This window comes from Pipistrellus hanaki, assembly GCF_964339955.1.
Source record: "Pipistrellus hanaki genome assembly, chromosome: 3".
Lineage (NCBI taxonomy): Eukaryota > Metazoa > Chordata > Mammalia > Chiroptera > Vespertilionidae > Pipistrellus > Pipistrellus hanaki.
In genome coordinates this window covers 148,508,345-148,532,459 of record NC_140505.1, presented here as the reverse complement: position 1 = coordinate 148,532,459, position 24,115 = coordinate 148,508,345, and the positions used below count along the sequence as shown (strand labels likewise).

The following is a 24,115-nucleotide window of genomic DNA, read 5'->3' as shown; positions in this document are numbered from 1 at the left end:
TAAAAGATAGAGATAATCCAATTATTTGTTGCTGATGAGATTGGTGCTAACTTGATTCTTTAAGTGCTCCTTAAAAAAAAAAAAAAAAAAATCAGTAACACACACAAAGTCACTAGTAAGTGTCAGATATGGAGTCAGCCCAGATCTGCCTGACTCTAAAATCGATGCTTAGATAATCAGTGGAGGAGGAAAGGGGGAGGTCAATGTATGACAAGATAAAGAAATGGTATAAAAATTTTATTTCAATATTAATTGAAGATTATTTATCTCATAAAATGGTTCACTACACTGAAGTAGCTATCATAAATAAAGGGATTACATTTCCACGATGTATTTTTCTGATAGATAATATCAAATGTGAAAGAATGACAATAGCAGTTAACAAAATGCTTCATCTATCTTTATCTCCAGCTACATGCTTTCATTACAATCTGGTCTCATTTATATTCTAAGCAAGAAGCTAAAGGATATAAACATTACTCTAAAAGCATTCTTTCTTAACTGTTATCTTGCAGTATTATATATGCTCTTCATAGTCCAGAAAGATTGTAACTTTTATAACACAATAAAGATCACTGAAATATCAGATAATAGATAAGAAATACAGGTTTTGGAGTCTTAAATTCATACCCTGACACTTACTAGCATATATGTCTTCTGGAATGTTAGTAGCAAATTCCTACTTTATTGGGATATTGTGTAACTAAGGGAGATAACAATTATAAAACTCATAGCACATGGCAGACGCTCAAATAAATTTTAGCTCCCTTTCCTTTGAAGAATGACATATGCATGGAATATCAATGATACTGGTTTTAAAAGTCATGCTTCATTATTTCCCTCAGACAAACAGTAGCATAACATGAAGCGTCAAGATCAAAAGAAATCAAAAGAGATAAAGTCGCTCCATCAATATGAGAACCTTCTGCTTTGACATCAGTATCATGTTCTTCTATTAGTTGGTATGAGAGATTACGAGGTTGTTTCAAAATCTTTCTATAGCATCCTGGAACGTTCAGTTTCAGAGTAGGTACTTTAAACCTACATGTCTGTAGTCCATCTCTGTTAAGTACTTCCTGGTACCACAGCCCTACTTTGTTCTTTGGGTACTGAACATTGTATCCAAGCACTGGAAGAACCACCTGCATAAGGGTAAAAAGATACATGAAATAGCCTTCAGAAAAATATCTGATCAAATTTTAAATTTACTTTTATGACTGGGTTCTAGATCTGTAAAAATAAAAAACAGTCTCAGAATATAAACGTACCATCAGCCTAAAACATACTATTAAATGCTATATACTACTTTGATTATTTTTTATGCTAGCAGACAAAGAAAAGAGCTACCTAAAATCAAGAAGGATTCATAAGGAACAAGATAACCAATTCAAGTCAGATATTACTAGACAAACTACTGCTAAGGTAGAAGAGATGGAACAAGAAATATAGGTACATTTAGTTAACCAACAGACTTAATCTCTGTGCAGTCATACAATCTTAAAAGCATATTCTTTCTGTAACACAAGAATAACCTCTACTGCTCAACTGGTATTTTAGTTGATAATTTTACATTCCTCTTACTGATTTAAAAACACGAAAGCAAATAGCAGACAGCAAAAGTAATGTTTATTTTCTCAGCCACTTATGAGTAGATACTGCATTCTGTGGGGTTTTCTCTTTTACTGATGACCTCTAGGCATTTTTCTTTTTCTTTTTCTTTTTTTTAATATATTTTATTGATTTTGTACAGAGAGGAAGGGAGAGAGATAGAGAGTTAGAAACATCGATGAGAGAGAGTCATCGATCAGCTGCCTCTTGCACATCCCCTACTGGGGATATGCCCGCAACCAAGGTACATGCCCTTGACCGGAATCGAACCCGGGACCCTTCAGTCCCCAAGCGACGCTCTATCCATTGAGCCAAACAGGTCTCGGCAACCTCTAGGCATTTTTCTTGAACAGTACCACAGGGGAGTCAAAAAAGAAATAAGGTAAAAAAAAAAAAACTCAAAAAAGAAATAAGGTAAAAAAAACTCAATATTAATGTTTCAAATTCATTATGCTAACTGAAAGAAGCCAGAACAAAAGGCCATCTATATATATAAAAGCCTAAGAGACCATTACGACTAGATGACCAGATGACTGGACAACTGGCCAGTAGCTATGACATATCCTGACCACTAGGGGCCAGTGTGCAGGAGCTTTCCCCTGGTGGTCAGAGCGCTCCCACAGTCAACCTCCCATGGCTGGCCAGCCCCAATCAGTCCCAATTAGGACTGGGTGAGACAACCCCAATCAGCCAAGGGAATCCTTTGTGCACAAATTCGGGCACTGGGCCTCTATTATATTATATGATTCCTTTTATATGCCATTTTTTAAAAGGCAAAATCATAAGAATAGAAAGTAGATGAGTTATTGCCCAGGGATGGGGGTTGACTACAAAGTGCACAGGGAAATTTTGAGGGGAGATGAAACTATTCTTTATCTTGATTTTTGTGGTAGTCATATGGCTGTAATACATTTATGAAATCTCATATAAATGTAAACTTAGGAGAGTGAAAATATATATATATTATACCTAAATTGGAAAGTGGTAAAAAAAAAAAAAAAAAAAAAAAAAGTGGGAGAGGGGAACTGGTCACATTTTTGTCTTTTGGAGACAATGTCTACATTTAGATCTAAGTAATACTACTTTTTAAGCAAATTTACCTGATGTATTGCATATGCATTAGCCGATTCCTCTTCTTCAGTTACTAGGTGAACCTATTTTTAAAAAACATGATGAAAAATATGGATGATTCTTAAATGTTCCAAATGCCTTCAAGTTTCCCTAATTTGTTATGCAAAATTTGACTCCTATGCTGAATATGCATATATCCAAACAAGACCTTTTCACAGTTTATTTCTGGAGGAGCAGACTTCATAAAAATTAGAATGATTCTTCCTGCTTTAACCACTGATAATTGAAGTTGGCACACACAGATTTTGGCGGGCAGCTTAACACTTCTTTACTATTACCTCAGTCACCAACAATCATTTTCCAAATTACAAAGTTGTTCTTTATTATGCTGAATCAAAAATTTGCTTCTGTCAAACCACCTCTCCCTCCTCTGTCCCCAACAAATATCAGACTCTATGGGATGTGGTGTTTCTCAAAATGTGCTTCACAAAACAGATACAGGTATTACATGTAGGAGGTGTGTGATATATTACGTTTGAGAAATGCTGCTGCAGGACATCACAGGATAACTAATTTATCTTGCAAAGGAGAGCTCAAGTTCAAAGGCAGCAGCATCATTCCACAAAGAGTGACAGCATTCCCACCTTCCTAATGCACTCATGGTATAAGATAGTGGCCAGATAGCTTCTAAATCTGCTTGCTTTCCCTTTGATTCTCTACCATTATCAACAAAGTTCCTCCTTTTATTTTTTTTCACTTGAGTTGTTTATTTATAGGTATATAATCTGTTTAACTGTTATACTCAGAAGTGGCTATAAAACTCCAGATCTGATCTGACCAAAATAGATGGGGCTATGATCTCTCTTATATCACTTCTAGCTTTTTGTCTTTCACAAATTCATAAGCATACCGACAATTTTGTTATTTAAATAATTTATGAAAATACCAAACAAACATGATCAAGTACAAAAAACCATGTTTTGCCTTAAGAGAACTCTCTTAAAGTTAATATCAATCTATAAACAGGTTCTTGCTGTATGACTGCTCCCCAAATATGAATTCATTGTGCAACTCACATTTCTCTATCTTGCTCATAAAAAATTTAAAAGAGAATCTACCAAATTCCTTGAAGTAAAGATGTACTTGTTAGGCTAGTAATACTATTAGAAAGGAAGTCAGATTAGTTTCCTACCATTTTTTAAAATTAAAGATATATAATATTACATGTCCTATATACCATGTCTTAAAAATCTTATTCTGCCTTTTTCCTTTTCATAATAAATTTTGACCCTCTAAGTCCTGCCTGTTCTTTCCGCAATGCTAACTAATACTAGTAAAGCATAAAAGATTTGCCTTAAAATTATAAACAATTTTTTGTAGCTGAGAAAAGAAAACTTCAGTATAGAATGGAGAAAATGTTATCTTTTCTCCTACAACTCCAAAAAGAAAAGCTGATACATTTCTGACCACAAAAGTCCTTACTAATGTTATGTTGAACAAAGAAGCCTATAAGACATATGTATTTCAGAGATCGTAGCTATATCTTGTCACAGTAACCTTTAACTTCTGCAAATCTGAATGAAAAATGGCTGACTTACTAAATAATGTACTGCCCAGGTAATATTTAAATAGACAGGTTATCTAGAAGGTGTTAAAAACCTAGAATTTTTCATTATTTATCAGAAGAGGATCACTGACATTTCTATTTCTATTCTATGAGTTAGAATAAAATTTAAGATATGCTAGATTTCTTTCTACACAGCTTCAGAGACTGTGTCTCAGTTAAATGACCATTCTTAGTAATTTATACTTCTAGTGATTACTTTCTTATCTAAATATTCAAAAGCCACCCACTTAATGAAATAATAAAACTTGCTCAGCCTTTACTACCCCTTTTCTGATAGCGAGTTTTCCAGGGAGCTGCCCTCCCAGATCTCAAACACAGTGAGGATGAGAGAGTTCCAGGAAGGAGCCCTAGAAACAAAGGCTTACGAATCATATACTCCAATTCACAGCTATGGGTTTGGGGAATTGTGACCCAAGTCACACCATTCTGACCCACTGAGACTATTCTTGGCTTTTGTTAAAACTGTTGAGGAAGAAAATGTCTACATTTTCTGGAGAAGTTGTGAGAAATAAGCATAGAGTTGCTAATAACCATCTTGCCATTAAAGGAATAAAGTTTAAGCCAGACTGAGAATGAATCTAACAGAAAATCAGCTGACAGCTGAAGAAAATAAGGGATGAGGTAGGACAGTGGTTGGCAAACTGCGGCTCATAAGTCACATGTGGCTTTTTGGCCCCTTGAGTGTGGCTCTTCCACAAAAATACCACAGCCTGGATGAGTCTATTTTGAAGAAGCGGCATTAGAAGTTTAAGTTTAAAAAAAATTGGCTCTCAAAAGAAATTTCAATCATTGTATTGTTGATATTTGGCTCTGTTGACTAATGAGTTTGCCGACCACTGAGGTAGGACATTGCATAAGACCCTGAATACAGCTGGGCCTGGATCAATCATGGGCTTCCAGGTGTGAGGGCCAATAAATTCCTGTCTGCTCTTCCTTATGTTATTGTGAAGTGGGGTTCCTTTGATTGAAATGAATATAAATGTCTCTAAGATATTGCTAAAAAGAAAGCAACAAGTTGTGAGATTGCGCTTATATAAAAGAATCACAGACATATTACATGCCCTATATACCATTATAACAAAAATATTTTTTTCTTTCATATTTTAAGCTTTTAGCCTCTAAGCCTTATCTGTTCTTTTCTTGGTGTTAATAGAATAAAAATCTCCTTTTCTGTGGATATTTATGTGAAAGCAGAGAAAAATATCTAGAAGGCCACAGGCCAAAAAACAGAGGTTGGTTTTCTGAAGGCATGGGAGGAGATCACAACAGTCATGGCAAGGATAACAGCTACATCTGCAGTGTTTTGGTTTTTATTTTTAAGAAAACTGTTTTGTGCTTTATTTGTGTAATTTTTAAAAGAATGTGTTCTTCAAAGGAAGTTTTACTGTCTTTGTACCTTTCACTTCACACCATTGACTACTTTATTTTTTAATGTATTGATGTGTATTAAGTCTCAGCTGACAGCAGAGTAGAAGAGGAGATGGGCAAATATAAGTTAAAAAGAAATAAAATCCATATTTAAGTTTAAATTGTTTCTAAAATAAGGGCTTCAGAAAATTAGTGTTCCTGCTAAGGTAACTATTCTTGGGAAATTCTGATGAAATGACACTTACTTTATTATTGGGGAATTGCTCATCATCACCATCTTCATCCAAACAGACCAAATCACCCTCCACCACTCTTGATCCATAGGTTGCAAGTCTGTAAGATACAGCCTCGTTCCAAATTTTGCTGCTATATGCATGAATGTAGAAAATGCGCATAGAATGAGGAAAGGAGAACCAGGCCTGGATACAACCCTCCTCGGTCATGCCAAAGCGATGCAGTGACTCCAACAGTGCTCTCTCTCGAACTTTGAATTCTGGCATCAATGAAAGTGTGCCTTTAGCATCCTCTGCAATAAAGAGAAAATCAGTTAGTCAATCACTTTTATTTAAAGCCAATTATGAAGACCTTTATTATGCTTTCTAAATGAGAGTCAGAGAATTGCTGCTGTCTTTTATACTTGAATATGAAGATGTTCAGCACCAACTATAAATCTAACTACACTTGAAGAACTGTGTTTTTTAAAAATAAAGATCATTAATCATATGAGCCATTCACTTTCCCTGCTTTAAAAACAAACAAACAAACAACAACAACAAAAAACAGCCCAGCCAGTTTAGCTCAGTGGTTGAGTGTCAACCCATGAACCGAGAGGCCACAGGGTTGGATTCCCAGTCAGAGCACATGCCCAGGTGTGGGCTTGATCCTAATAGGAGGCATGCAGGAGGGAGCAGATGGAAGATTTTTTTCTCTCATTGATGCTTCTATCTATCCCTCTCATTTTCTCTCTCTAAAAATCAACAAAAACATATTAAAAAATAACAAAAAGCACAGTAGTAATTCCTACTTCAGAATGAAGATAAACTAATTTACAGTTATTAAGAGAACTTCATAAAAGAGCATTAAATAAACCTCTGAGCCTAGGATTTTAAAAAGAGCTATAATGGACATTTACAGAAAATTTTTTGAATAAGAAAGGGTGATGTCTGGATTCCTCAAGCATAATATTAGGTCTTGCTGGTGGGATGTGTTTTAAAATTAGGGACTCTACTGTAAAGATGCTGATTCCAGCAGGGCCTTGGAGTCAGAGTTTTAATAACTGTATCGGGTTTCTAATGAACATTAAAGTTTAAATATCATTGAAATTGCCATAAGGAAATTATCTTCTTGGGACTCTACAATAGAAACAAATAACTCACTTTGAATTTTTTTTAGTATCACTTAGATTACTCATAACAATTTGAAATGCCCATATTATTTATAGATTGTGTTGTGACATAAAAATATTTCTCTCCTATGAATAATTATATATTTTTATAATATGTATATACTTAAAAATAAAGTAGATTTTTTAAAAACTATAATAGTATCATTTATTTCAATGTTAGTGAAATTTAGTATGCACATATATGTAGATCACATATTTGAATGAATCTAAAATGGTATGGTCACTGTTATTATTACTAAAATACAAGTAAGATTTGTTCAGTATTTAGTATGTGCTAGGCACTATTTTAAGAGCATTAGCTCTGTTATTTCATTTAAATCTCATAATAGCCTTTTAAGTACCATTATTAGTTTCAATTTCAGGTGAAAAAAACAAAACAATGAGGCTAACTCATTGCACAAGCCCATATACAGTTGGGAAGTACTAAAGGTGAGAGTTACACTCATGCAAATTGACTCACTCATAACTAGTTTTCTTTAGTGTTTCCTATTAAGCATTCTGCATATATATCATCCTATTGAGCTAGAGTTTTCAAAATCTGCAGTCAGGGCTGAATGGCAACTAGACCAGAACCAATGCACAAAGCATCAGATATAACAAATGTTCTTTTATTTAGTTTATTTTTCCATCTCCTCTAGTTGTAGTGAATTATATACTTCCATCAGTATCAGTTTGGAATTGGGAACTCCTATCTCCTCAGAGAATTTAGGTCAAGAAAAACTAATATACCATCTCTCCCCTCCGATCTCCCTGCAAGCAAGATTTAGAACAGACAAAAGGGCCTTAAGATCAGATCAAAATTGAAGTACCTAGGGCATGTAATAAAAATGATCAATATATACAATATATTACAATCTATTTCTTATCACATCTATGTAGCAATGAATGCTCTTCTGATTTATATAATGTATCTGCATGGCTATGTATGGGGTAAAGAAACTTTTTAATACCGGTTTGAAGAAAATATTTCTTTGCTTTATTTACAGGATCATCCAAATCTTCTGGTGTAAGAAATAATTTTACAGACTTCACCTTTAAAAATCAAGCAAGCAAACACATGTTACATAAAAATGACAAATTACTTACTTTAAGAAAAACATGCCTCTTCAAAGAATAGACATTTAACAAATGCTTATTTGATATTTGATGCTACAATTTTATCTTTAAACTTCCAAAAATTAAATAATCAGTGTTGTCCTAGCTGGTTTTGCTCCTCAGTGGTTAAAACATGGCCCTTAGACCTAAGTGTCTGAGGTTCGATTCTGTTCAAAAGCTTCTACCTTGGTTGCAGGCTTAATCCCTGGCCCCAGTTGGGGCTTGTGGGAGGCAACCAATCAATGTGTCTCTTGTCACACTGATATTTCTCTCTTTATCAGTCTCTCTCTTTCCCTCTTCCCTCCTACCTTCCACTCTCTCTAAAAAAAATCAATGGAAAAAATATCCTTGGGTGAGGATTAAGAGCAACAAAAATAATCAATGTTACATTTAGAAATAAACTTCTGTACAAAGCAAGCTTATATACAGGTTTAAAATATTATGAATCAGAAAAAGTGCTTTTCCATATCTCCCACAGTTCTTCTTTCATTCTTTACCTCTATTACATGAACACAAGTGTGAAGTAATGACATAAAACTCAAATTTGACCAACATACACAACAAAAATAGGGAAGAATATAGCATAAGGGAATGGCAAGCCACTAATTGCATTCATGTTCTCAAGTCTCAGAATTCATTGGTTTTAAAATAATTGCCCAATTCTTTTTTGAAATTGCCAACTTTAATATTTTCTTTTAAAACCTAAATAGATGAAAATGTTATTTTAAAAAGACACATCTACACATTCCTATATTTTTTTAAAAATATATTTTATTGATTTTGTACAGAGAGGAAGGGAGAGAGATAGAGAGTTAGAAACATCGATGAGAGAGAGTCATCGATCAGCTGCCTCTTGCACACCCCCTACTGGAGATGTGCCTGCAACCAAGGTACATGCCCTTGACCGGAATCGAACCCGGGACCCTTCAGTCCCCAAACCGACGCTCTATCCATTGAGCCAAACCGGTCTCGGCCACATTCCTATATTTTATCACTCTCTCTAGAACTGTGATTTATTTCTAAGCATGTGTCTTTGAGTAGCATACTGACTACAAATTTGCAGATGTGGTCTGCATCATTAACTGTCAACCATATTTCCACATACAAGACAATATTCACTCGCACAATGCTTCTCACAGTGCTGTTACTATTACTAGTGCCATTTCTTCCACTCAAGAAAACATACTATAACACAAATGAGTATGGCACTATCACATGAATAATCTTGCATTTGTGCAAATATATAATTTTTATAGACTTATAGGTTTTTCATATTATATGCACTTCATTCAGTGCAAAACTATGTGTATGTGTATAATATATAATTATATACAAAATATACACTTTTAAATGTATATATAATTTTAATAATTGGGCAAATGTTGCCTCTTATATGTGACATTCATTTATAACTTCATTTGAAATTAACCAGGTGATTTTTCAAATCTGTTGTTCCCTTTTTAGTCTCTAGCTTTGGGTGAATTTCTATCTTTTATATAATTTGATACCAGATTTCTCAAATTATAGGGTATTACTTTACTCTAAATCTCTTATTCAGTTCTCAGAATTTGATGAGTGTTGGTCAATTCTTTAAGTCTCAAACAATATCGCACATGGCATACAGTTGGCTTTCTTATAGTATGTGCCAAGAATAAAGTAGCTGCTCAACATATATTCAGTGATATAGAATATTATATATATATATATATATATATATATATATATATATGTGTGTGTGTGTGTGTGTGTGTGTGTGTGTGTGTGTGTGTGTATATGTATGTATATATGCTGGGTTAAGAAAGCAAGAAGCCGGCTTATGAGTAAGTGCAACTGCAGAAAGAGAAAAGATCATATTTTTAAGAATACATACCATTTCACTCTTCAGCAAAGCCAATCCAATTTGATCTGTGTGAACTTTCCTTCCCATCCCAAATCTCTGTGGTCCATAATAATTCACAAACCCTTTATGCTATGAATAGAAAGAAATCAATTGATTAAACGTATATTGGTAGGGTTCGAAGGGACTGCATGCTTGTGACCCCTGCCCCAAAGTCATATGTTGAAATCCTACCCCCCAATGTGATGGAATGTGGAGGTGGGGCTTGGGGAGATAATTAGGTCATGAAGATTGAGCCCTCATGAACAGGATTAGTGCCATTATAAGGAAAGTCCAGAAAGCTAGCTCATTCTTCCTTCTGCGTTATGAGAAAACAATGAGAAAACCATATTGGCACTGTAACTTCATGCTCCCAGCCTCCAGAACTATGAGAAATAATGTTCTGTTGTTTAAAAATCACCCAGTTTAGGGTTCTTTGTTATAGTAATGAACTAAGACAAATAAATACAATTATTGCATCAGATTATGTAATCAAATCTATCTCTTCATATTTATTTTAATAAAGAATCCTATAATCAGCAATATACAAATGGGGACCAAATGGTCTGAGAAATGCTATACAGTTAAAGAATAAAAAGGAGAAGAATAAAAGATTAAAAGTTAGAAAATAAACTGAGTAAAAAAGCTTTTAAAATGTTAGCTTTTCAGTAACATTATTGAGGGGTTTCCTGGGATGTGGGACTTTTGGTGTTAAAATGGGGCAAGTTCTGGGAAAACTGGGACGAATTAGTTACCTAGCATTATATCTGATCTTTGCCCTGAGCTCTGTCTGAATTTGAGACTCTGCTGTCTGGACATGTTTGGAATAAGAAACAGATTTATTTTCAAACCCAGTTCACCTTTCAGTCATCTCAGTTTCTGACAGCCTGAGCCAAGACAATGACATGGTGTCACTTCACCAAGAATAGAAAATTGTAATTTATTCCTGCAACCATTTAAAGGCATTGGTCAGTGATTAAATATTCAGTAGGTCCTCAGGTTACATCAGAGATCTGTTCCTATGGAGTGACATAATGTGATTTTTCACCATAAGTCAGAACCGACCTATATAAGCACCTATGTCACTTACATGGAGCACATACACAGCAGTAATGAAGTGAAACAGTAAAAATAAATAAATAAAAGATAACAATTCCTGACCTTTACTTGTGGTAAATAAATAATAAAACACATAAAGCACATATGTACATTAGTGGAAATGATGGAACTTTTTTTTTTTTTAATAAATAAATGGGAGATGGCGACGTAACCAAGAAATGATGTATATCGAATCCAACGTAACCCGAAGACTGCCTGTATTCTCAGAAAGAAAACACCAAGCCAAAACCGGTTTGGCTCAGTGGATAGAGTGTCGGCCTGAGGACTGAAAAGACCCGGGTTCGATTCCAGTCAAGGGCATGTACCTTGGTTAGGGACACATCCCCAGTAGGGGTTATGCAAGAGGCAGCTGATTGATGATTCTCATCGATGTTTCTAACTCTCTATCTCTCTCTCTTCCTCTCTGTAAAAACTCAATAAAATAAAAAAATAATAAAAAAAAAACACCAGGCCAGACGGTTTCTTGAAAGAGTCTTCCACATTCACTTTATGAAATAAGTACATGTTTATTCATTCAACAATTATTATTGAGCACCAACTCCAGGACTGTTCAATTAAGACGCTAAGACAATTTGTTATTGGCATGGTACAAAAGGCACCCTTACCTCAGGCTATTCATGAAAATCAATTGCAGATAAAAATAAGTACTCCCTGTATTTAATCTCATAGTTAACATTTTAACTATTTCAAATTTGAAAAAAACAAAAAACAACATACGATAATGTCATAGAATAGCCAGAAGAAGTTTAACTACCTCTTCTAGTTACTTAGGGTTGGAAATAACAAGGTTTATTGCAATCAGAGACATGACTTCTAAAATAAAACTTCAAAGACTTCTTATTTTCAGGGCTTCTCAATTCCCTTCCCTTACTATGAGAACTAAAGGAAAGTTGGCTAATGCTAGGATTATTCCAAATGGGGATTTTTATAATGAGCAGTTATATATCCATAAGTACCAAATGAGACAGGCCATAAATGCTATCAGAGTTCAGGCCCCTCTTTTGGGGTTCTGAGCATTCAATTTCAATGTGGAGAGGGAGTTCCCACACCAACAAGCAATTCTCTGACAGTTGGGTGCCCCACCATTCAACTCAATCCTGACACTATCTACTCAGAGACAGCATCAGATGCTACAGGTTAAGTGGTCAGTGGTACAAGATTGTCTCACCCCCACCACCTTCAGAAGCCGGGTCAGTTACAAACCAGGCTGCACATGTGTTTCTGATGACCTGCTGTGAACCGAAGGTTATAACAAATACTCCTTGGACTTCAGACACCAGCCGATACCTGTACTTCTGACCTGCTTGTTTTAAATTAGAAGTTCCCAAGAACCCTACCTCAGTTCCACTAACTTTCTAGAGAGGCCTGCAGACTCAGAGAAGAATGTTAATGATCAGATCACCAATTTATTATAAACTCAGAATTGTGTGACCCAGGAACAGCCAGATGGAAGCGATGCAGAGTTCCTGTGGCCTCTCCAGGGGGACCAGTCTCCCTGCACATTCAGCTGGAGCTCACCAATCCAGAAGCTCTCTGAATGAATGCTTCTTTTAGGTTCTTTTGAGTTTTTATGGAGGAATGATTAATTAAATCATTGGCTGCTGACAATTGATTCCACTGTCAGCCTCTACCCCCTCCCAATTCAGGGGTTGGTACTAAAAGTTACAACCCTGCTCTGACTGGTTTGGCTTAGTGGATAGAGCATTTGCCTGCAGATTGAAGGGTCCCAGGTTCAATTTCGGTCAAGGGCATGTACCTTGGTTGCAGGCACATCCCCAGTAGGGGATGTACAAGAGGCAGCTGATCGATGTTTCTCTCTCCTCGATGTTTCTAACTATCCCTTTCCCTTCCTCTCTGTAAAAATAAATAAATAAATAAATAAATAAATAAATAAATAAATAAATAAATAGATAGATAGATAGATAAATGTTACAACCCTGTAATCACAAAGTTGGCTCCATATGAAGCCAGCCTCCATCCTTAGGATCTTTACAAAAGTCACCTCATTAACCAACAAAAGACAACTCTATCACTCTCAACACTTAGGAAATTCCAAGGGTTTGGGAAGCTGTGAGCCAGAAACTGTGGATGAAGACCAAATATATATCTAAAAAATATATTTTGGTCATATGAATGACCAAATATATATTTCTTATAAATCACAATATAGCACCTCCTTCTTTTTGTAAGAAATATAATTTTAGTAGCAGTGACTCAAGTAGGAAAAGAATGTTAGGTAGTTCCAGAAATAAAAAAAAGGAAAAAACAGTTTGGCAGAATAGATAGCTGCTAGGACTGGAGGGGGGGAAAGTGAGGGGGGGGGGGAGGGGTTTATTTCACCCACTGAACAAAGAAGTCAGCTGTCTTGGGACTTGCCAAGATAAAATCACCAGATGTTCTCATACATTCTGGGAAAAGCCACAACAATGCAAAGAGGGACCTTGAAATCTAGTCTATTGCCCAAATATCTGGCAGGGAAACCTTGAAACCTGTAAGGGGAAAACTACAGGATGTACCTCAAAAATACATACATTACTATATATATATATATATATATATATATATATATATCGTATTTATTAAAATACTTTTGATTTTCAAAATGTAATAGGAGCTAGAGCTATCATCTGTTAAAGTACGTACACATTTTGGGGGGAACACCCTGTATAAAACTCTTGAACCCTCACCAGGCAGGGCACTCAGACTAGCTGAGTTGCCCATTTGTGCTTTATGCTTTATAAATTCAATTGCTTTGTTTCCTTAATAAATTCACTTGGTTTGTTCAATACTGCTTTCTGTCACTTGTCTGAAGAGAGGACTTAGAGAGAGAGAGAGAGAAGAGCTGAGAAGGAGAGAGCCTCCTCAGACTCAGGTGGCTCCTCCAGTAACAAAACTGCACATAGAATATAAATTAAGAGAACTCCCATACACAGGTGAATGTGCTGGATTTAAAATCTTTAATTGGAGGATATTTTCCTGACTATAAGGCATAATATTTATTAAAAACCACTTTTTGTTTATTTTCCTGGGCGGGCGGGAGGCAAAAAAATTATACAAAAAGGTCTTCATGGCCAAAAACTTAAATTAGTTTTTCTCAATATTAGCTACAGAGTAGAATCATTTAGGAAGTTATTTTTTTTAAATACTAATGCCTAAACTACATCCCCAAATGATCTTATTTAATTGGTTTAGGGGGTGGAGATTTACTGCTGAGAATTTTTTAAGCTCTGCAGGTTGAGAATTACAGTTCTAGATCAGGACTTGGCAAACCACTGACTACCAACAAGTAAAATCTGTCCCAACATCTGTTTTTGTAAATAAAGTTTTATTGGAACATGGCTATGTTCAATCATTTATGTATTGTCTATGGCTGCTTCCACACAATAGCAATAGAATAGTTGCAACAGAGACCATATGACTACAAAGTAAAAAAATATGTATTACTGGATCTTTATAAAAAAAAATTTGCTGACCCATAGTACAGATAATCTGATTGAAGGCTATGGTTGTATACATATATTTAAATTCCTGGCAAATGTCATTTAAAATATATGTTAAGTAATTTTTTACTGTAAGACATAATATAATGTATATAATGTCATTTGGTATATGGTACATTGAAACAAAATTCAAAATTAGATTGAAAAAAAAAATGTATAATTCCAAAAGATTATTTTCCAAATCACCGAAGATTTCTGAAAAGAATTACTAAACAAAGTTTCCAAAAATATTAATCCCTTTCCCTAAAATATTATCCTATATGGCAGATGCTGAAAAACATTCTTCTTATACAGATAGCTTTAATTTTTCCCCCATCTCTGGGAAACTTTACACATTTTAATTTTTTCTAAATTATATTAAAGTTGTTGTTGTTGTTTAATACAAAAACGTACTAAGAAGAAAATTTTAAAATAAGCCAAATAGCCCTAAATATTATTTTAAAAAATAATTATACAGGCCCTGCCCAGGTAGCTCAGTTGGTCAGTGCATCGTCGCAATATGCAAAGGTTGTGCATTCGCTATCCGGTCAGGGCACATACAAGAAGCAATCAATGTATACATAAGTAAGTGGAACAATAAATCTCTCTCTCTCTCTCTCTCTCTCTCTCTCTCTCTCTCATCAATAAAAAAAAAAAACCTATACACATAAATAAAAAGAAAAGGTAAAAAAGAAAAAAGTTTATCTTCTTACTTCAATGTAAATAGAGGAACTGTCAAAATTTTCCTATAGTACTCTTAAAATTAAGTTTTCTTACCTTAACATTTTCTATTGCCTCCAAAATTCTCTCTCTCAGGTTTGCAGAATCATTTATTTGATTTTTTAAATTTCTGATGACAATATCAAAGTGATTTCCTTTGAGCTGACCAAGTCTAAGGGAATCATCTACAGACCGAATATTAAACACATTCATTCTTTTCTTTTTAATTTCTTTTTCAATATCTTTCAACCTATAAATGATAAATCATATGGACTCAATTAAATCTTACATTTAAAAAATATTATAAGTTTTAAATGATAGTTGCCAGGTAACCACTTATATCACAACACTAACACAAAAATTTTTCCATCTTCCAAAGTTAATGTTAATTCAACAAATGTGTACTAAAACCCCACTATCATAGGATTATGTTAATCAGTTATTGTAAAAACTGTGACATATATTCCTAATGATATCAACTCAATCTATGTAGACTTTTTGACTTTTTAGTTCAAGTGATATAATTTCTTAACTGTTCTTTTGTTCTTCCTATCCTTAAATTTTGTTCCTTTCCTCAGTCTCTCTTCTCCAACATTACTAAGAAAACCACTAGCACCAGAGGATTCCCCCAGAATTATGCTCTGAACTCAAACTTTCTATTCTTCCCCATTTGCAGGTAAATGCTTCTAACCTCTAATATGAGGGACCAAAAAAAGTATATAATTTTGTTTTTATGATCAAAAGTGCAATATAAGTCCTTCTCTCTTACTTATACTGCACTTTATTTATTTATTTTTAAAAAAATATATTTTATTGATTTTTTACAGAGAGGAAGGGAGAGATATAGAGAGATAGAAACGTCGATGAGAGAGAAACATCGACCAGCTGCCTCTTGCACACCCCCAACTGGGGATGTGCCTGCAACCCAGATACATGCCCTTCACCGGAATCGAACCTGGGACCTTTCAGTCCGCAGACCGACGCTCTACCACTGAGCCAAACCGGTTTTGGCTATACTGCACTTTTGATCATAAAAACAAAATTATATACTTTTTTTGGTCCCTCATGTTAGAGGTTAGAAGCATTTACCTGCAAATAGTGCACACTTAAAACATCTAATGACTAAGGATTAATACATCAATTTTACCTCACATTAGGTTCAATTTTGGCCCAATGATCAACTTTTTGAAAAGTAGCTACAAGGCACAGATTTAAGTACAATAATATTAATCACAGTATTATTTACAGTGAAATATTGAAACAAATTTCTATATCCATAATTAGAGGAAAGTTAAATAAATTAGCCTAAATACTGGAAATAATTTTGAAATATTTCATGACATAAATTTTCTTAAAAGAATCTTAATTTTATAAGTAAAATATAAATTGCAAATACACTATGATTATCACATATATAAAAAGTCTTTGTACAATGTGTGTATGTAGGATAGTCTCTGAAAAATGCATGGAAGGAAACAGATAAAAATATTATGGTGGTTATTTCTGAGTAATTGAATTATCAGGGACTTTTAATTTCTTTTTTATATAGCATTTTTTCTATTTTCTAAATATACAATGAACATGACAATTACCAAAAATACTTTTAGTAATCAACTGAGCTCAAAGGAGGCTAAATTTGAATGCTTTACTTTCTATTTAGATTTATTTTAAATATAAGAAAGCACAACAATAAAAGTATAAGAGTATTATAGCAATTGGGGGGAAAAAGATTTGTAAGACATTGTCCTGAATATAAATGCATATTTAAATATAGAACAGAAGGTTTAGAAATAATTTGATCATTTAAAATCAGCCACTTCTCAAAGTTTCTATGGTAAAATTATCTATATTTGCAGTGCAAATTTACTAGAAAATTATATAGAAAATAATTATATTATCAATGTGGAATGTGTTGATAGTAAGCCTATACTCAATAAATTAACATTAATGAGATTAATATGCTCCTAGCATTATTCAGAGTTTAATCCTATATTTTCTTATTTGATGCAATAAGAAAAAAGTTATTCTTATCAAGTAATGTCTTATTACCTCTCTGGAGTCACTTTTCTAACAACCATTGCTTGATAGGTGATGGCTTTCTTGTCTTTAAGGCCTGCATAACTAAAATCTGAAGGAATCACACCAAGTATGACAGCTAAAAAACCAATTGCTTCAAACATTTCTATATTTTCTTTTTGTAGGGTAAAGGCTGGAAAAAAAAAAAAAAATCCGAGATTACAAAAAAGGCAGCTACCATACATCAAGTACATTCTTAGCACACTAACAGATTAATATAATGAATCAAATCATTAATTTAAATAATGAGTATTTTTTAATAAAAATACAGAATCAGTGTCATTGATTTCAGTGGTCATTTTTAAAATGCCAATTGGCTCATTAAAGGTTTACAGAAAAAAAAATTCAAATTCCTTAGTTTGGAATTCATATTAGACCCATTCTCCCTTTTCAGTCCCCACATGTTCTACTTCCATTCATATATCTTATAATATTGAGAGAATTTAACATAATCCTTGGGTGGACTAGAGCCTTCCACAGCTTTGTACTTTTGCACATTTGAGTCTCTCTAAAATATATGTTCCTTCCACTTTGTTTGCCATAATTCTATTCATTCTTCATAATCCAACAGCAGCAGCAGTCCTCCCTCATATTTTTTCCAGGTTACCAACTCTGAATGCTCCCAAAGCAGGGATCATGTGTGTTTTATAAACTACTAGAGGCCTGGTGCATGAAATTTGTGACTCAGGGTGGTTCCCCAGCCTGGCCTGTGCCCTCTCGCTATCTGGGAGCCCTCAGGGGATGTCCGATTGCCAGCTTAGGCCCCCTCCATGCCAGTTGTGGCTGAGCAGCGCTCCTCTGTGGGATCACACTGACCACCAGGGGGCAGCTCCTGCATTGAGCGTCTGACCCCTGGTGGTCAGTGTGTGTCACAATGACCAGTCATTCCACCGTTCAGTTGATTTGCATATTAGCCTTTTATTATATAGGATTATATCCTCAGCTTAACACATAGTAAGTATTCAAATACTTGTTGAGTCAATAAATAAACTCTATAAGGAGATGATTGCTTAATCTTGCATGCCTCCACAAACTGTCATTATCTGTATCATGACACTTAATACCATGTATAAAAATGTATCTCCTTATGGTTTATCCACCCCATAGACTTGGAGTTCCAGTCCAGCAAACCAGTAAATAAAACAATGCTTTTAGCAAATAGTAAATGGGAGTTGAGATTGTGGAGATGAGAAGGAGGTCCAAGCCCACAAAAAAAGGCTCCCAATACATTGACCTATCTACCTTGTCAACATTGACAGTGACAAAATACAGCAATCCTCAGTTCACCATACATACCTATAAGATATTTCAGCACAGGGCAGTATTTCTCAGGGGTTATAGCACTGGCCCACAGACCAAACGGTCATGGATTTGATTCCCTGTCAAGAGCAGGTTCCATCCCTTTCCCTGGTTGGGGCACATGTGGGACGCAACCAATCTATGTTCACAGGTAGATAGATACATACCTACATTTTACATCTTTCTACTTGCTGGGTCATGTTTATGTTTAATGTCCATTTTTCTTAGAATACTCTTCAGAGAGGCCCATAGCTGCTGATTTAAAATTACAGTTGCCCACTTTGGGGGCAAAGTGGGCTTACAGTATTGTATGGGAAATAATATAATGATTAATAAGTAATAATCTATATATATATAAAACCCTAATATGCAACTAGACCAGATGTTAGAACAACCAATCAGTCACTATGACATGCACTGATCACCAGGGGGCACGCGCAAAACACAGCAGGCATCATCAGCAGCAGGATGGTGGAGCAGGTGATGGGGGCACCAGACCAAGGCTGTCATCGGAGCAAGCCTTTAATAGTTACTAAAAATTATTTGCTCCCACGCGACGTGGTCCTGCCCAGTGCTCACACGTGCTGTCGGCTACAGCCCCACTTGCAACCACTGCCGGTGCCAGAGTGGCCACTCACACCTGCTACCAGTGACCAACGCCAGTCCCAATCGCCCAGCTCTGTCAGAGGGTACAAGTGGTGGCTGCTGGTCCCAATCACCCGAGGGCTTCTCCACCTCCCCCCTGCTCCTAAGGGGCAATCAGGGCAGCAGCTGCCATTTGCACTTGCTGCTGGCACCAGCCCCAATTGTTCTGCACAGTCAGGGGATCCGAGCAGGGCCAGCACCATCAGCGTGTGGGAGTAGCAGCTGTGGCGGGAACAGGGCTGCTGGCAGACAGGGGATTCGGGACCACATCAGGAGGGGCTGGGCAGGGATGCAGAGGATGGGCCGAGGCCAACCCCCTGTGCCCACCGCAGCCTCGCGGCCCACGGTTCCTTTCAAGATGCACGAATTCGTGCACTGGGACCCTAGTGCAATAATAAACTCCATGTTTTATGTACTCAGAACTGCAAACCTACTTTTGCCCACCCTGTATATGAAATAGCTAAACAAAGCTTGTAATATCATACTTTGGAATATCATGTAGTATTTAAAAGAATGGGGAAGAGCTACATGTTCTTTATATGTCTATGTAAATAATCTCTAAAAAACAAAAATACCCATAGTTTATATCACTTATGTGAAAGTTTTAAAAATCTGCAATGCAATGTAGTATATTTTCAGTTTAATTTTTTACAATAAAATTCTATATATATTTTTACCTAAATACTTATATATAAAAATATTCAAACACTGTCCACTACTTTCATCTTTTTCTTTTTTTTATCACTAAGGTCATTAATTTTTGTACTACCATAACAGCTTCCTGGATTCTCCAAATTTTCTATTACAGCAGTGATAACTTAAATGTACTATGACTTCTGTTATTCTTAAAGAACTAATAAAAGAAGTAGAGGAAAGGAGAGACTCATACAAGTTAATTCTGTGTGCTAAGTCACAATTTGCTTTTACACTTTCAGGATATCTTGACCAATGGATTTGAATATAAACCTCTTATTTTAAGTTAGCTGTTTTTATCACTTGTCTCAAATAAAATAAAATTAAAACCCCACATTTAAAATGTAGAGATTATAATCTCAAAATAGTTCAGCTGTTGTCATGATATGATTAATTATAGAATTTAAATAAAATAATCTGGGAAGAAAGGCCAATATGACAAAAATGATCCCTGCTTTGGGAGCATTGATTCTTGGAAAAGAATTTGAGAAAGAAGTGCTGCAGCGGTGGGGCCTGAAGAAGAAATAAAAATATGGCAAATAGTCAAAGCAATAGGAAGATCAAAATATCAAATATTTTCAGATCTGTACACAATGTTCTCCTTTTTTCAACTACATGCCTGTGTGAACTGAATTTTGTTCATTTACTTCAATCAAAACAAAAAATTACACCAGATTGCGGGAAAAGAAATGAGATTACAGCTGACATTTTTTAAGTCAGATATTAGAAAGATTTGTAGAACTATAAAACAATACAATCTGCCCTAATGGGTTTGGCTCAGTGGGGGCTGAAGGGTCCCAGGTTTGATTCTGGTCAAGGGCATGTACTTTGGTTGCAGGCACATCCCCCAAGCGGGGTGTGCAGGAGGCAGCTGATTGATGTCTCTCTCATGGATGTTTCTAACTCTCTATTCCTCTCCTTCCTCTCTTTAAAAAATATCAATAAAATATATTTCAAAAAACAAAAACAACAACAAAAAAACCACAATACAATTCTTACTAATTTTTAGTAGAAAAATATCATTTTTCATTAAGTGGAGGAGAAAAAGATTAAAAATAGGAACAATATAATGGCAATAAATAGATATCAACAATCTAAAAATAAAAATAAACAAACAATGAATCTAATGGACAAAATAAACCGAAGAATAAAATAGAACCAGAGGGTTAATGGGGGGGCTTCAGACTGAGAGGCCCCAGGTTCAGTTCCAGTCAGGTGCACACACCCAGGTTGTGGGCTCAATTCCCAGTAGGGGGCATGCAAGAAGCAGCCAGTCAATGATTCTCATCATTGATGTTTCTCCTTCTCTCTCTCTTTCTCTTTCTCTCTCTCTCTCCTTTCCTCTCTGAAATCAATAAAAAATATATTTTAAAAAGAATTTACTCCAATAAAACTAACTAAATACAAAATAACTGCTTCAACCTTATATATTTGGGACTGTTAACTATAAATGTCTGTGTTAACCACACTATCACCAATAGGTTAATTTCTACAATTAGTGTAATTTGAAAGTCTCTATTGCCCATTAAAAACAGGCCATATATTTTTTTCAATATCTCTCTGGACAAGTCCATTCAATTCATGTGAATTACTCAGTTTTCACTGTTTTTTTTTTTTTTTTTTTTTACAGTCATAATTTTAATTAAACTTATCAAATAAAAAGATAATAATTTATTAAATTACCTGTGTATATAACTTTTCTTTCCTGGCATTCAACAGACCTTTTCCTGTGCTTGTGTGCTTTTTCACGAAATCTTACCGTTATCACTGTATTTGGATTACCAGCATTGTAATTAGCTTCAGGAAAAGATTTGGTTTCCACAAGATTTCCAAACTTTTTGTTGACAAAATGGTGAACAGCTTTTCTGTGGTCTTTGTTTGTATCAGGTTTAAAGGTAAATTTGGAATTTTCTTTTTTTGCATCCAAGTATTTAAAGAAGTCAGATGCTTCTTCTTCAGATACCAAGTGACAGAGTTCTTTATACTCAAGATTTGGCTTTACGACAATTTCACTGTTTTTTCCTACAGTTATTAAAAAAGGAAACTTTTGCCGAATAGCACTATGCACAATAGCCCTCTGGTTTTTGTCAAGGATTCTGCCCAGTGAGAATTCAGGAGACGGTCCAGTTAGCTCACTTTTAGAATTCCATTTCTCTTTTATATCACAGGCAAACTGATTCAATCGTTCATTAGTTTTTTCATCCAACAAAGAGCCTAATGCATAAGCTTTTTCTTCTTCACCTTTGGAAGTTCCATCATTACTAGTATCTTCCTTTTCTGGACCAGACTGATGATTCTGTTCATCATCAGAGCACTGGACCAATATATTGACTTTCTGGTTGCTTCCCTCTTCAAAGACTAAATTTTGAAAACCTAATTTTGTTTTTTTGGCAAAATTATTTGGCTCAGGCAGTACTTTACTCATCTTGTAAGTAGGTTCATTAATAGCCTTATTAACTAACTGTCCCCGTTCATCAATCTCAATAACAACAAAGTCACTTGGTGAGCTTTTTATGGTGCCATGGAATCCAACATGATCAGTAATGAAACATAAAGAACTAAACCTTATTCTAAAATCTGTATCCTCTTCCATTCTTAAATAACAATGCCTACAAAAGAAATAAAAGTTTCTTCAGTTAATTACCAGAAAGGAAAGTTGCAGATAACCAAAATAAATGTTCACAGGATTTAATTATCTTTATCCCTTACAACTCATAAGAGCAAGAACCTTGTCTGCCTTATTCACTGATTACCTCATATTTTGAACACTGTCAAGCGCATGTAGGCAAGCAATCGATAGTGATTGTTGAGTGAATGAAACGAGTACAGAATAAGAACTGTAACACTGAAGAGGAAGAAAGATCAAGTCTGCCTATGATAAATCAGTAAATGCATAATACAAGAAGTGGCCATTTAAGTCCTCAGAATTGCCCAAGCAACAGAAACGAAGCCAGGTAGCATCATAAGCAACGTAAAACAAAATATGCTATGTGTTAGGGAAAACTGAACAGCCAAGTACAGAGCCGTAGGAGAAAACGTTTTCTAGTCCAGTTCTGAAAAAGACAGTTGGATTAGTGACAAACTACGGAAGACCCTTGAGGCCCTGTCCAGGTCTTAGGATCCATGGAGTGGTCGAAGGATGGCCCCTGGAGATGTTTGGGTCAGAAAATGACACAATCCCCCCAAAAGATGTTTTAGGTAGATGGCTGATGGCACTGAGCAAGATACACCTGATGAAGAGTTAGAGGGGCTGGGCCGCAATGTAACCAAGAGCTCAGTTGTAAGACTGGCCTTGAAAAGACAAATACTATAGTCTTTTCCCAGGAAAAGGAAGAGGACCCTCTAAGCTGGAACAACTTGGGGAGAACGCTTCGAGGAGGGAATGACAACCAAGCAGCCTGGTAGGAGAGCGGATCCACGTGGCGTTGAGAGCATCAGTGCGCAGTGTTCCTCTGCGGCTGCAGATCTGCGGATGAGCGTGCGGAGAGCAGAGGGAGAGGACAGTGTGTCCCACACACACACACAGCAGGGAAGCTGCGGTGGAGGGCAGATCCCGGCAAAATGACAGAAACAGAGGAAGGGGGAGTCTTTCCGCTCGTGCTCTTACTTCACTAAACGCCAAAGCCTGGCTGAGCGCATTCCTACTTCCTCCCGCTGTCACCAAGCCGAGGAGCTCATGTCCGTGGCCTTCGGGCGCGTCCAAAGGCACCCCAGACACCGCGGGCAACCCACTTGCCCGCCTGCCCCACGGCGAGATGTTGGCCCAAGTCGCCTCCTCCTGGGATCAAGAGTAGGGGCCCCAATGCCAATCACGTCATCGCCCCACACACGAGCCCGGGATCGCGCAAGGAGCTGGACCCCCCCCCCCCTCCAGTCTACCTCCCACACAGGTGAAGGCATCCGCCAGAGCAACACGGTGCGCATGCCCGAAGGCAGAATATTTAGCCTCCGACAGTGGCGTATTTAAAGGGGCAGGCTCCGATAGTGGCATATTTAAAGGGGCAGGCGCCCGCTTAAAGTAGCGCCTCGCGCGA

General features: G+C 36.0%; 1 protein-coding gene across 2 annotated transcripts; it reads right to left on the bottom strand.

Moving 5' to 3' along the window:
- Positions 1-204: 204 nt before the first annotated feature.
- PUS7L (pseudouridine synthase 7 like) lies at positions 205-24,057 on the bottom strand. Of its 2 annotated transcripts, none has more exons than XM_084876650.1 (9): positions 23,961-24,057; positions 21,765-22,690; positions 17,418-17,577; positions 15,426-15,618; positions 10,045-10,143; positions 8,030-8,111; positions 5,920-6,200; positions 2,709-2,762; positions 205-1,142 (listed from the first exon to the last, which is right to left on the bottom strand). In XM_084876650.1, exons 2-9 carry the CDS (start codon positions 22,672-22,674, stop codon positions 816-818), a joined length of 2,106 nt encoding a protein of 701 aa, XP_084732776.1. In that variant the 5' UTR covers positions 22,675-22,690; positions 23,961-24,057; the 3' UTR covers positions 205-815. The 2 variants fall into 2 exon arrangements, with proteins under 2 accessions (XP_084732776.1, XP_084732775.1); XM_084876649.1 differs by having other exon boundaries at positions 206-1,142; positions 23,689-24,037.
- Positions 24,058-24,115: the final 58 nt, after the last annotated feature.